The sequence below is a fragment of the Durio zibethinus genome, chromosome 1 (genome assembly GCF_047325235.1).
Source record: "Durio zibethinus cultivar Kanyao isolate XHJ-2024 chromosome 1, ASM4732523v1, whole genome shotgun sequence".
NCBI classification, from domain to species: domain Eukaryota; kingdom Viridiplantae; phylum Streptophyta; class Magnoliopsida; order Malvales; family Malvaceae; genus Durio; species Durio zibethinus.
Window position 1 is genome coordinate 8,364,076 of NC_143162.1, and position 15,243 is coordinate 8,379,318.

A 15,243-nucleotide genomic window follows, 5' to 3' on the forward strand; every position below is an offset into this window, starting at 1 on the left:
ATGGGTATGATAATCCCTACACTTATAACTTTTTTAAAAAATTAAAAAATTAGCTTTTTTATTTTTATCTTTCACATTTATATAATTGTTATATATATTTTAAATAAAAATATATTAGTTCAAATTAATCTAAGATAAAATTTTATATTATTTAGTAAATATATAATATAAAATACTAGTAAAGGATGAGTGACATATTACCCATATCTGTCTTTGTAACCAATAAAAAATTTAAAATAATATAAATCACCATCTTTATTTCTACAATATAATACTCATTTTCATTTTTTTTCTAATAAAATATAATATTTTTAATCGAATCTGAATAAGATTGAAATTTCTAATTAAAGCCAGTCTTAATCAAAAATATTATCAAATTCAAAAGACTTTTTTTCTTGTACAAGGTTCGACTATCGCGTTGGTTGCCCAATTTAATAATATTCTAAAAGAAGAAATACGTTCCAACACCTTGGCTAGGTTCTTACGTAATTGTGTGCCAATGCAAAAGCGCCCCCCCCCCCCCCCCCCTTTTTTTTTTTTATCTATTTTGTTGAATATTTTTGGATATCGCAGGCTATAGTTGACATATCTAACAGAAAATTTTGTTAAGTTAAACCACAAAAGGACGCAGGCTTCACGAGGAACCTTACACATCTAATATAAATAGAAGCCCTTCTGTCTCTTACCCTCTCATCTCATTCCTTGCAAAGAAGTCTAGTATCTGATCTCCCTCCCTTCTCTTCCTTCATCTTTGGCTTGAGCTAGCCGTTCAATTGAAATGCGGCGCCCTATTTTCTTGTTTGCTTACGCTTTGCTTCTTCTTCTGGCTGCTTCAACAGCTTCAGCTGCAGAATTAGTGGAGCACACATTCTATGTAATCTACTTATAGAGCTTTAGCCATATACAATCCGTTTTCATAATTTCTTTTCAAGGATTAAATTAACCTCTTCTTTACAGTCCAAATCAGCATCAAAACTTTGCATAACAACTCAACTCGAGCTTTAGCCACATAATTGTCATTGTGTTACCAGTAACAGCATGCACGTTGAATATTTACAATAGAAAATAGAAACTTAGCAATCATATGCTGCAGCTCAAAGTCAACGTCTTTTACAAACAGCCTTCACATTCCTTTAACGATTTTTACCTCTTTGGTTAACTTTTAACGATTTCCATCCTTGATTAGTTACATAATTTAGTCATTATTGACGGTTTATGGTTCGACTGGATACATTCAACTTTCTTTAGGCCTATAGACAGATTCCCTACTAACCTTTTTCTCCGAAAGAAATGAAAGTGATTAGTGTTTGACGATATGATTTTACATTAATATATAATGTCCCTAACTTCATTATTTTAATTTGTTGACAGGTGCAAAATTTGACTGTTAATAAGCTATGCAACAGCCAAGTGATTACTGCAGTAAATGGTAGCCTCCCCGGCCCAACAATCCACGTTGAAGAGGGTGACACACTTATTGTTCATGTCTTTAATAAGTCACCTTACAACTTGACCATTCACTGGTAAATCCTCATGAAAATATACAACCAAATTTATTCAGGTTTCTCCAAATTTTAGTTTTGACTTTGACAAAGAAATATCAAGCATCTGCTAGGAGCGTCAATTTACTTATTCATTATGTGTAATTATTACTGATTTATTCTTCAAAATAATTAGTGTTTTCTTGACTAAAATATCTTTGTAAAAATACTTCTTCAAGCGACGTCAGTTCTTGTTTTATTGATACAAAAGAGAGATTTTTAATTTTCTTTTGAAAATATAGTATAGCCAGGTGCATTATGTTGGCTGTGCGTGTATATCTTTTCCGTGTGATCCATTTTTTATTAATGAAAGAACAATGCTCTACTCCATCTACTAATGATGATATATGTAGTACTAAAACTAATTAAATTTGTAGCCCATTATTACTATTATTATTATTTTATATACATTCATATTTTTATGTTTTAACCATTGTTAACGGTTATGTCGGTGAATTTGATGATTGCTTGAGCAGGCATGGAATTTTTCAGAAACTGAGTGGCTGGGCAGATGGACCTAACATGGTCACTCAGTGTCCAATTCTCCCAGGAAGTAAATACACCTACAAATTCAGAATCATTAAACAGGAGGGAACCCTCTGGTGGCATGCTCATGCCTCTTGGCTCCGTGCCACCGTCTACGGTGCACTCATCATCCGCCCCAAAGCCGGCCACTCTTACCCATTCCCTAAGCCCCGCAAGGAAGTTCCCATCCTCTTAGGTAGTTAACCAATTCTAATTTACACCAGGATCTAAGATTTTACTGATCGAAGTATTAATCTCTAATTTTTTTTTTTTTTGAATTAGAAGTATTGATCTCTTTAATTAGACTATTAGTTGAAGTGTTTATTAAATTTTCATTTTAGAAAATATTGCTATATATGGTTAATTAAAGTAGCAATGGCGTTGCAGGTGAGTGGTGGAATGCTAATGTCATTGATGTGGAGAACCAGGCGCTTGCCACTGGCGCTGCTCCTAACGTTTCTAATGCTTACACAATAAATGGACGGCCTGGTGATCTCTACCCATGCTCTCAAAACAGTAAGTGATTACCAATTCATATCTCCCTGCACATACTCCATAATGTTTATATGTTAATTGATGTTTAATTTAATCATGGTTTCCCATAAGATATGTACAAGCTTAAGGTGGAGCAAGGGAAGACCTATCTCTTACGTATTATCAACGCTGCACTCAACAACCAGCTTTTCTACAAGATAGCCAATCATAAGATGACAGTCGTTGCCATCGACGCCAGCTACACCAAGCCTTATGTCACCGAAGTCGTGGTTACCGGCCCTGGCCAGACAGTCGACGTTCTGCTAACCGCCGATCAGCCGGTTGGGTCGTATTACATGGCCGCAAGACCATATGCAAGCGCAACTGGTGCACAGTATGATAATACTACAACGAGAGGTGTCGTCGTCTATGATGGGGCCCCATCTTCAGCATCGCCGCTAATGCCAGCCCTCCCTGCATTCAATGACACCCCCACGGCCAACAAGTTTTACACCAACATTACCGGATTGATTGGCGGACCTCACTGGGTCCCTGTCCCACGTATGGTGGACTACAAAATGTTCGTCACCATTGGGTTGGGACTCGAGCTTTGCCCAGAAAACACTACTTGCCAGGGTCCGGTCAATGGGACGAAATTCTCTGCCAGCATGAACAACGAATCCTTTGTGTTACCCACCAGCTTGTCTATGTTGCAAGCCTTTTTCTTCAACTTCGGTGGAGTTTACACCACTGATTTCCCTGCCAACCCCCCAATTCAATTTGACTACACCAACGCTAGCATTAACAACGACCGACCGTTGTTGTTTGCTCCAAAAGGAACCAAGGTCACCAAGCTCAAGTTTAATTCGACTGTAGAGATGATCTTGCAGAACACAGCTTTCATTGGAGTGGAGAATCATCCCATGCACATCCATGGCTTAAACTTTCATGTATTGGCTCAAGGTTTTGGAAACTATAACCCTGCCACAGATAGAAAGAAGTTCAATTTTATCAACCCACAAATGCGCAACACTATTGGCGTGCCAGTAGGAGGATGGGCTGTCATCAGATTCAGAGCTAATAATCCAGGTTAATTTTCTATGATCATTAGCTTCCTTTCTTACGGATGGGTGTGGGATGAAAGCGATGGTTCAACGGTGTTTTTCTTTTTTTGAAAGCTAAAGCATTTTGTTTTTTTCTTGTTTCTATTCATCTCAAATGCACAGGTGTTTGGTTAATGCATTGCCACCTAGACGCGCACTTCTCAGTGGGCCTGGCCACCGCCTTCGTGGTTGAAAACGGACCAACTCCGGATACAACCTTGCCTCCACCGCCGGCAGATCTACCACAATGCTACGGATAGTTTATTGACGAAAGACGTCGACGTTCTTTTCGATGATAATAATAAATAATTTTTTTTGGGTTTTTCTTTTTATAAGTTTGGAATTTATTTCTTATATTTTCTTTTAGTATATAAGATGGCATTTCACATTTATTATTTGAAGGCAAAATATTCTCAATGTAATAAATTCTTGTCAAGTAAAAACTCTGTCGTTTTAACTGTAAAAGGTTGACCATATTCTTTTGTATGGTAATAAAATTCCTTTAAAAATATCATTTTCTACTGTTTCCTCCCATTATATATTGTACATAAAAATTTGGTATAAAAAATATAATAATAAAATTAGAAATAAATAATAAATTTATTTATTAGATTTGTAAAAATTATAATCTTTGAAAATTTTTATTATAAAAAAATTCTTCAATTCTTTTTCATAAAAATCCACTTCAAGGGTCAAGTAGATTTGTTCATGTCGAAAATATGACAAAAAAATCAAAGATAAATAATAAATTTATTTATTAGACTTGTGAAAATTACAATCTTTAAGAATTTTTATTATAAAAAAATTTTTTTTTTTGAAAAAATCCGTTTCAAGGGTCAAACGAACTTATTCTTCAAAGGTTTTATTGACTTAATCTTGAGCAAATGAAATTGATCTCTTTTTTTAGAGAAATTAAGATGAAGAGTAATTTCATAATAATTTTTGGAATGCAAATGTTTTGTTCTTCAAGTGTTTCAAAATATTTTTAATTCTTTTGATTTTGCTTATTGAAACTTTGGAGAAACTTTAGATTTTTAAAATCTTCGTCTTCTTTTTAGAATTGTAAATAGTGAAATATGCCTAGGAAAGTAATTTACAGTGTCAGTCTGCTAGGTAAGAAAGAATTTTAAGAGAACTCAACATTTTTTATTTTATTTCTAAGTAACTGTAATTGAATTAGAAATAAAAACTAATGACAAATTTGTGAAATCTAAATGATCAAACTAAGTGTTTTATCTTCACTTGACAAGTGACATATTTAATTAATAATAAAATTAATTAATTAGTTGTATGATTAAATTAAATAATAATATTAATTCACATGACGATAACCGATTTGTTATTTGAAAATTCTTTAATTAATTAATTAAAAAAAATTTTATTTGACACGTAACACTTTGTAATTGGATGAAACTTTTCTCCTTCTATAAATACTCCTTTAAGACTTGGTTACTACACAATTTCCAAGTGTAACAAGTAGACAAGTCTTGATACTTAATTTGCTTTGACACTAATTTTTTTGCCTAAACTTTTCATTCAGATAAAAATTTGAAATCCAATTAACCTTTGCTTCAACTTTATGAGGTCAAGTTATAATTTTAGTGTCACCGAATTAAGAAAATTGTAAACCCAATGCTTTTGGTTTATCCTTACCAAAATTGGATTATAATTCTAATATCAATTGGCTATTAGAATTACAGTGCCACATGAATTGTCTTGAAACATTAATGGACAAATGCATTCTTTGACTTGGATTTCAAGAACTATGCTATCCGATTGATACAAAATTACAATAATGACTCTAGGAAAACTCTCTTGGAAAGTAGTGTATCCTTATTCAAAAAAGAATTAGTCCAAAACGGATTCTCTAAGGCATGTACTGTTAAGCTACTTAGGAATAGGATTGTGCCCCTATAAAAGCAAAGCTTCTCTTGCTGATTTATCCATCAATCTTATACCAAAGAAGTCATCAAAGAGGTAGATTTATCCATCAATCTTGTACCAAAGAAGCCATCAAGGAGGCAAAAAAGCTCATAGTCATCAAGTAAAACACGTTCTTGCTATCACTTGTTTTATTTCTTCCATTAATTGCTTCTTTAATCTAAGTTCTTTTTATTCTTTAGAATAAAAAAAACAATATCCTTATGTTTCATGTCTTGCATTTTGAAAGCAAACAAAATTCTTTATGCATGATCTCAACCTTGTACCAAGATAATCATAAGGTTTTGTCTTTGAATGGTTCTGAAACTTCATTTTTTCTTTGTTGAGTAGATTGCAACAGACTGTAATTCAATTGGTTTAAGCAAAATATCTTTCTCAACAAAGGTTTCTTGCCCGCTATTTCTAAGGTACTTTCTTCAAAGAATCCTTAGCATCCCAATCTTTTCTTTTTTTAATGTCTTCAAAGAATTAATGCCATGCATATTAGATATTTTGTTCATATCAATGCATGCTTGAAATTCTTTAATCTGGACATCAAATTATTTACATGTCCAACCTATATATATGCCATTACAAGTACCATACATGCACATTGACACTTGTAAATTCAAACAAATGGCTTTGAACACATTTGTTTGCATCTCTAGAAACAAATTCTTTCATGTTTCAAGTACTATATTTCAGCAACAATTTATTGTCTTGTGCATGTAAAATGTTTGCCACCTTGGAAGCCAACTCATGAGTATTAACACTTGTATGCTTCCCACGGGCATAGTATGCATGCTAGACATTTTAAATTCATGGACTTTCTTGTTTCTTCAATTGCTAATGAAATCTTGATAATTGACGCTATTTTGTGCATGACTTTTTACCCTTTATTTATGATGTTGTCCGTTGGACGTTTAAAAAAAAAAAAAAACCTGCCATTTCTTGAATTATAATTCATAACATGTTTTTTTTTTTGCAATATCTACCCGTGTTGTATTTTAAGGATCACAAAACTAATCTTGGTATTCTTTCTAAGAAAGATGAAGATATTAGATAAGTAATATTTCTTCATATCAACAAACCTATATTTGGGCAAGTTGGGTATCATTCTAATTTCTTACCACTTGAAAGAATGTTTACGGAACTTTCTCAAGCTTCATAATCTTCTCTATAAGCCAAATGCCTTCAATCTAGCCTCTATGACAATACTTCAAATCATGAAAATTTTCATACATTAGAAAGTTGAATCATTTTTTCTAAAGCTTATTGGGGATCTTCCTTCAAGATTATTGAAGAATTTGGTTATATACCAAAAATTGGGAGTCGAGTGAAGACATATTTTATCACTTTTGTAGACACCTTATTTGGTCCAGGCCTAAAGCCATTAGGCCTAGTCCAATATCGTTTGGACTTAAGCCTATTGGGTCTGATCTATGATCCAATTAGCAAGCCCAATTGACTTTTATTTTTATTTTTATTTTTATTATTTGTCTATTTATTAATTTTTATTTTTTTTATTTTTTTATCTATTAATATTTTTATTATTTATCTGCTTTTATTTTTTATTATTATTAGTTATCTATTTCTTTTATTTATCTAATTATTTTTTGTTATCTATTAATATATTTATTTTTTTTATTTTGATTAATTTTCGGTTAAGATTAGGATTAGGATAAAAAAATTGGGATGAATTTGGCCGCGATTTGAGAATTGGCAGAGTTGGGATTGGATTCAATATTTGAATCCAAATCCCAGAATGAGTTGGGATTGATCAGAAACTCTTTTGATCAATTCCTATAAATAGGTCCATAAATCATACATAAGACACAAAGGAATCAGAGAGGAAAAAAGAAAACAAAGAGGTGAAACAGGGGTAAAAAGTGTTTAAAGGCAGTATAAGATTTTTAGAAGTTTTTTTTTTTGAATTTTTAGAGTTCTTTTTTTGAAAATTTTCTAGAAATTTTCCAAAATCCGGTGAAATTTTTCGATGGAGTTTGAATTTTTCGACGAGTTTTTCGACTAGATTTGAAGTTTCTAACGGCTTTTTCCAGATTTCGGTAGGAATTCAACCGGAATCTAGAATTGTTTAGAGATAAGGAGGAGAAAAGAAGGGAAGAGAGAGAAGAGGAGAAGGGAATTCTGAAAAAAAAAAATTGATCTTCAGCCTTATATACCCTCCCTAAAATAACATCATTTTTTCGTTAGTAAACCCACAAGATCCTCGCGTTTTGCCAAGATCTGACCCGACCCGTAGCGCACCCGAACCAACGACCTGTTTCTCCGCCTGGGTTCCAGTCGAGCCGAGTCGAACCGAGATCCTGAGCCGCGCATCTGAGCCATGATTTTTGGTCTTGAGCCGAGCCGTTTTCAGATTTTGTATTTTTTTATTTATTTTATTTTATTTATTTGTTTTGAATAAAATGAAATGTCTAAAGTATTCACAATCATAGACAAAAAATTAAAAATACTAAATTTTAAATTTTAAATTTATTAGATATTATTTTTTAAAAAATTACTACATGAATCAATTGGATTAAATTTGAATTCCTTAAAAACTGTATAAAGTTGACACTAATCCTTGTCTTTCTCTTCTCAACGAAGAAAAATGAATATTTTATTTTATTTTTTCATTATTCTTTTTTAAGTTAGTAAATGGTGAGTATTAAGTCACCATCATATATAGAAACTTCAATAACTTAACAATTTATATAAAATACGGCCAAAAAAAAAAAACAATTTATGTAAAATCTTTTGCTCGTAATTTTATAATCAAATGTGTCAAAAAAATATTAAGTAGATTCTTCCTACCACATCCGATATAGATCCGTCCAATAACAAGTCACCACATCAACATTTTTCTATAGTTCAAATTTGTTTAATCAATCATTAAAAAAATATATTTTGGGGGTTGGATCTTTCAAGTCGTGCAATTGTCTTCGAAACTCACTTTGCGAACAATATTTCTCCCCATTATCACGTTTTTGTACTTATATTTTTTTTCCCAAGTCTTTGTTTCAGTATATTTGATATTTGTAAACCGAGAATTTTAATGGACAAAGCCCCTCTAGCTACTTCTTTTTACCCTGTTCTTAATTATGTGTTTTCCGATGTTTATGGTTTCGTTATCGTGTGTAGCCTGTAGCTATTTTACTATGCGGAGCTTGAGTTTGTAGTCTTATGGCTGCACACCTATTTGTATTTTTGCTTATATCAATTTTGCTGTCGATTATTTTAGTGTTTTCGTTTCATTTTAATTTGGGATAATTTTAGATTTTGAGACAGTTTTCATCTTCAAATAAAATTTCGAAATTTTAAAGGAGAAAAAAATTGAGATGAACTTATCAAGGAATTTATCTGTAACCTTTTTTTTTTTTATCTTTCTTATTTAGTTTGTTACTTAACATCTGTTTGATTAAGTTTCAATTTTACTCAATTAGTTTTTCTTTAAAAGTCAATTTTGCTTGTTTAATTGAATCTGACATAGATAAAAATGATGATGTGGTGAAATATTATTAGATGAGCCAATATCTGACGTGGCAGGAAGGTTCTTCCTAATAATTTATCTGATGTGAGAGTTTTAAAAGATATTAATAACACTTTAATTAATTAATTAATTAAAGGAATGCCAAGCTGGCGGGCATATTAATACTAATATATATATATATATATTCCATATCTTTATCATGCAAATTGCTTGGATTAATTTTGTTTAATTGGTAATAAAATTAAGCAATGGGGAAATTAAAATCTGATTTTTAGTAAGTTAAATGATCCCTAAACAATGTAATATAATTACTAGGGTCTTAGGAATTTTAGTAATGTTTTTCTTTTTAATAAAGATCTTATATTTATGCCAGCACTAGTGTAATTTATTGATACAAAATATTTAATTTTAATAATTAAAATTCAATATCGGTAACTTCAAATAAAAAAAAATTTTCATATTTATTGCTTCATAATAAATTTTTTTAAAAATTAATTTACAATCGCATAAAGAAGTTTGTAATTAGCAATGATTGTATAAGGGTTTTGTCAGACAGTAGGCCCAAGCCGATAAAGCAAAGGATCCTTAGGTCTAAGGCAGGCCTGCTCGTTGAACTCCAGCTATTTCTAGGCCTACAGAAGAGACCAATCCTGATCTCTAATCAAAGAGACTCTTATTCAACTTTGTTTTCTTAATTGTAAATTTGAATTTACACAATAAGAAAAGGTTCACAGAAAACATGTAAATTCGTGAAAAAGTACTTATTAAATTGAGTGGTCATTTCTTGCAATGAATAATTAGCAGTCTTGTTAACATGAACAGCCTTGAATTAGTCTCAATCTTGCCCTGATATGTACATCTATTGTAACTATTGATAGCACATGGATTCAAAAATTTTTGGGCAAAACATCCTTGATTAGCTAGAATCAAATTCAAGTACTCACTTTTTTTTTTTTTTTTTTGATAACCTCATATCCAAGTAACAACATGCAACAAAGCACATGATCAATTGCAATCAAGTTTTGTATTATTGAGTTTTTCTTCATCAATGTGTAATTACTTACTTGATGATTATATTTTAACATAAATTTTGATCAAATCAACGTACATAAAACTTTACCAAAAAGATAGGAACTCTAAACTTCAAAATCTAATCTGATCACTAAAATAAGATTTCATTGACAACTAAAAAGACTTTGTCCATGGATAATTCTTTTTTTATATGAAAAAGTATTTTAAAAGATTTGAGATTATTTCTTGATTCATTGTTGGGTACGAATGTAAATAAAAAGAAGGCCACAAGTTTTATTGGACGGTTGCGGCTGCAGTTTGGACTTCTTATTTAAATTAATGAAGCACATTGAATATTGATGCATTCCAATTGTCAAGTGCTGATTACAAACATCTCCAGAGCTTTTAGCAACAATCTATCCATCCAAGTAAGCAATCGTCAGCATAAGCTGTTCCATAAAAAACATATTATTATTTTATAGTAATAATTTTGTATTAAATACAATAACTTATAATATTTATTATATTTTTAATATAATAATTTGAAAAGAATTCGTTAGCAGAAGATACAAACATAATATTAAGATCATTGTCAGACATTCACAGAGCAAATGCCAGGGTGAGACAAAGTAAAGGAGCGTTTAGGTTCCTAATTACTACAAATTGAAGTAGGATTTCAATATTAGCATTGGACATATATGAGAGTTATTTCGAGGCAAAAAGACATACCACCTAAGGGAGTAATAGAAGAAAGCTTATTTGATTAGAACAAATCTATCTATCTGGAAAAAACATTTTTAGTCAAAGAGTACCTACCCAACGTACATACAATTCAGAACAATCCCTAAACGAAACCTTAATTTAGAATCAAATTAAGGTAATTAATTAGAAACAAACAAAAAGGAATAAGAAGTTTGGAAATTTTTAGGAACACGGGGATGGATGTGCACGGATAAGTCGACTTTCCTTTAGTCTCCTAATCTGTTGGACACAAGAAAGCTGTTCCAAATAGCAATTTTTCTTTTGCTTAAATTCTCATCTTTAATTACAAAGGCAAAAGTTTATCTTGTTCTTGTCTGGATTTTGAAGATTGAGAAAATAAAGCTTCTTCTTCTTCTTTTTCTTTTTTTTTTTTTTTTGTAATCTCTCAAACTTATTAAGTGGATCAAGGAATGGTGGGGGAAGGTAATATATATGGTATATCATTTCAATGGTACCAGGAAATCAATATATTTTCGATGTTCAAATAATGAGATTCAAGAGATGATGAAAGAAATGTATAATATTGGCAAAATTTTAACATATACTCAACATCTTTGAAACGTATGTTTTGTTATTTAATTAATACGTTTCTATACTTAAATTGACAAGATCTGAATTCTAATCATTGAAATTAAAAATTTTATATTTAATAAATAGATCATATAATTATAAATAAATAATTAATATGTTGAATGGGACCATCGGAAATTTGCCTATTATTAGCATGAAATATTTTGTTATAATATTTTCTTTGAACAAAAAGTGAAGATATACGAAGCACTTTTCAACTGATGTGTTGCCTTTATCCAATATTCAATCAAAAGGCTACTGGGAATATTGTGCTCAACCTTTGAGACCATCAGACATCCCACCAAAATATAAAAATCGCAACAATTAGGCCCTTTCAACCTCGAAATTGTAGTGTAATTACGAATTAGATTGTTTAATTTAACAGACAGCGGACTTTTGAAGATGAAATTACAAATAAATATATCCTATCTACCCAATGGAAGAAGGAAAGGACCCTTTCGAACCCCTGTTGCTATGCTGTCACGCAATTGTGCAGGTTCTATGTAATTATCTTCTCCACATTTACAACCTGTTTCATTTCTTTGCATTCATTAAACATGCAAATCTGTCCTTATAATTTTGAAGAGAGTTTGACTCTCATGGAAAAGTTCCTCACTTGATCTTAACTTGTTGCAGGTGCAAAACTTGACTATTAATCGGCTATGCAATCGCCATGTGATTGCTGCAGTAAATGGTAGCCTCCCAGGCCCAAGAATCCGCGTTCGAGAGGGTGACACACTTATTGTTCATGTCTATGATAAGTCAACTTACAATTTGTCTGTTCACTAGTTAGTCCTCCTCATCATCATGGAAATATTAAGTAAAAGTGATTTTCCTTTAACAAAGCTTCCATGCCTCTTGCTTAAAAATGACGAAGCTTCCTTTCCTACCTGTTTCTATCATCAACTCTGCTATATTTAGTTAAGCAGTTATTATTGACTTGTCGTGTTTTGATGATGACAATTTAGACTTCACTTTCGTCGAGCCCCAAGTCAGTTCTTGATTTGTTAGTATTAAAAAGAGGTTTTCATTTCCTTTTTTGATGACAACAGCGGGCATATATATTATTCAATTTTATCCATGTAATAAGTATAATGTAATTAAAGGTTGCTCAACTCTAACTACTGCTAGCAAGATATCTTATATCTTATATAAATATATAAAAATCAAAGTTTTTGACAAAAATTAAAAAAAAAAAAATTCTCTGTGTACGACTTAAAATGATGACATGTGAATGATCTTAAAAATCGTCACGTGACATCTAATAAATATATTTTATTTTATTTTATATATTTTTAATTTAAAAATAATTTTGAAAACTAAATTAATTATATTTATATTTTTACTATTAATCTTAAATCACTCTCAATTCAATTCATATTAAAAGTATTAAAATTTTAATATTTTCTTAATTTGAAAATTAAATCAATCAATATATAATTAATAAATTAATAAATACTGCAATTACAATTACAAAATAGTTGATTCTCTAATTAATTATTTAATATATTTATATTTGATTAAATATAGTATCTAGTAATTGATGTATTTCATGTGTAAATGTATAAAGCAAATATAATTCAAAAAACTAAATTGACTATATTTATGTTTTTATTATTGATTTTAAATTATTCTCAATTCAATTCATATTAAAAGTATTAAAATTTTAAATTTTTCTTAATTTGATAAATTAAATCAATCAATATATAATTAATAATTTAATAAATACTATAATTACAATTATAAAATAATTGATTCTCTAATCAATTATTTGATACATTTAGATTTGATTAAATATAGTATCCATTTAAGTAATTGATGTATTTCATATGTAAATATAAAAAATATATATATAAAATTAATTCTCCATAATTAAATTAATGGAATAAAATATTTTATTAATTTATATTTGATTTATAGATTTATATTTCATTAAATATGATTTCATTTTATTTCATTTAGTAAAATATTAATGCACGTTTGATTTCATTTGATAAAATATTAATACACTTGGATTTCATTTGATTTCATTTGTAATGTTTTATAATTTTAAAATCTAGATATTAATGCATGTTGATTTAATTAAAATTTAATTTGTTTTATTACCATTATTAAATATAATAAATTCAATTTGTTTTATTATTCTAAATTAAGGGATCTCTAAATGTTAATGGCAAAATAAATATTTTGATATCAATATACTTGCCATTGTTAAACCATTATTCACTCACAATTTTTATTATTTCAATTTTAACTTTTATAATTTAAAATTATCTTTTCAATTAACCTACAATACACCTTTTGTACAAGTAGCTCTATGTTAAGCATAAAGCATCTTTAACTATTTTTCACTAAATTTATATCTTTTGATCACTATTCAACTCTATTTCAATTTTTTCTCTAATTTTCACTTTGCATCGTTTCTTGGTTTGTACTATTCAAAGATTATTCTCTTTTTATACTTATAGTTTATATTTCTTTATCGATGATATTAGCTTTTTTTTTTAATATTTTTTTGTTGATGATTGATTTAAAAATGATTAGGTATATACAAGGAAAGTTTTTCACCAATAGAGTCACTATCATGAAGTTGATACCACTTTTGGTTAGTACTATAAGCCATGTGGGTGTAACAAGAAACTATTAGAAATTGATGAAAAATTTTAATGTTCTTGCTGCAATGTTAATGTCTCTAATCCAACTCCAAAGTAATTAGTATTTATATTTTTTATATTTGATACATAAAAAAATTATTATTCCATGATGATAATAAAAGTATTTTAAATTATTATATTATATTTATAATTTTAGAGTTTTGTATTTTTTATTGGTACAAGTTGAATTGAGACATATGGTAATTGTGGAAGGGTAATGTTTGTACAATTCAATACAAAAGCTAAAGATTTAATTAATAGAGATATTAACGATTTTTATGAAATATCTGTTATAGTATTGAGTTAAAAATTATTTTAATATTATTTAATATTCAAATTAATTGAATGATATATTTATACTTATGATTTAGGAAAATGGAGATTATAAAATCTAAAAGATATTTGAAGATCTCAGAGGTAAATTTTGTGTATTCGAGACGAGGGCAACCAAATATAACCTTGAGACAAGTAGCATCAAACTTATAGTAAATAAGGTATATTATTTTAATCCTAAGCTTAATGTCAAAAATTATTAGAAGATGTATATATAAACTTACTATAATGATTATGTTTGTTATAAAGTTATATAATTTAAATTATAACTCAACTGTTGTCAAATTATAGATTACTATTTTATTTATCTCTTCACCTTCATGTATGAAATAATTCACAACTTCAAAAATAGTAAGAAATACTAGAGAATTAATTGCTTCATCTTCGCTTCAATAATAACTTATGAAAGAATCACCCATGAAAAAAGTTTATACGTGAGATTGATTTTAAGGATGAAATTTTTAATTTCTTAAAATCAAAAACATTATTGTCTTTTGTTTAAAGATTATTTTGATTTAATAAATTATAATTTGAGTTTTCTTTAGAACTGATGATAATTGCATAAGCATATTCAATATGTAATTAATTTATTTTATTATATTTAAATATGTAAATTTAAATAAGTTATAAGTTGTTCATAAACTTCATAGCTTATATTATCATTTAAAAAATTTTATATTTATATAAGATTTATTGACATATAAATATATTTTCATGCATCACACGAATTTAAAACTAATAATAATATAATTTCCAAGTTCTGATCAGATACTTTTACTATATTGCTTTTTTTTTAATAACGAAATTATTGTTTGAATAGGCATGGAGGGTTTCAAAACTGACCTGCTAGAAGGATG

The 15,243-nt window shown here is 29.3% G+C and overlaps 1 protein-coding gene across 1 annotated transcript; it reads left to right on the forward strand.

Annotated features, from left to right (window-relative positions):
- The first annotated feature begins 692 nt into the window (after nt 1-692).
- Nucleotides 693-4,164, forward strand: LOC111311997 (laccase-7-like). The gene is made up of 6 exons (XM_089762094.1): nt 693-874; nt 1,372-1,523; nt 2,018-2,262; nt 2,454-2,582; nt 2,673-3,629; nt 3,767-4,164. Exons 1-6 carry the CDS (start codon nt 779-781, stop codon nt 3,901-3,903), a joined length of 1,716 nt encoding a protein of 571 aa, XP_089618220.1. The 5' UTR covers nt 693-778; the 3' UTR covers nt 3,904-4,164.
- Nucleotides 4,165-15,243: the final 11,079 nt, after the last annotated feature.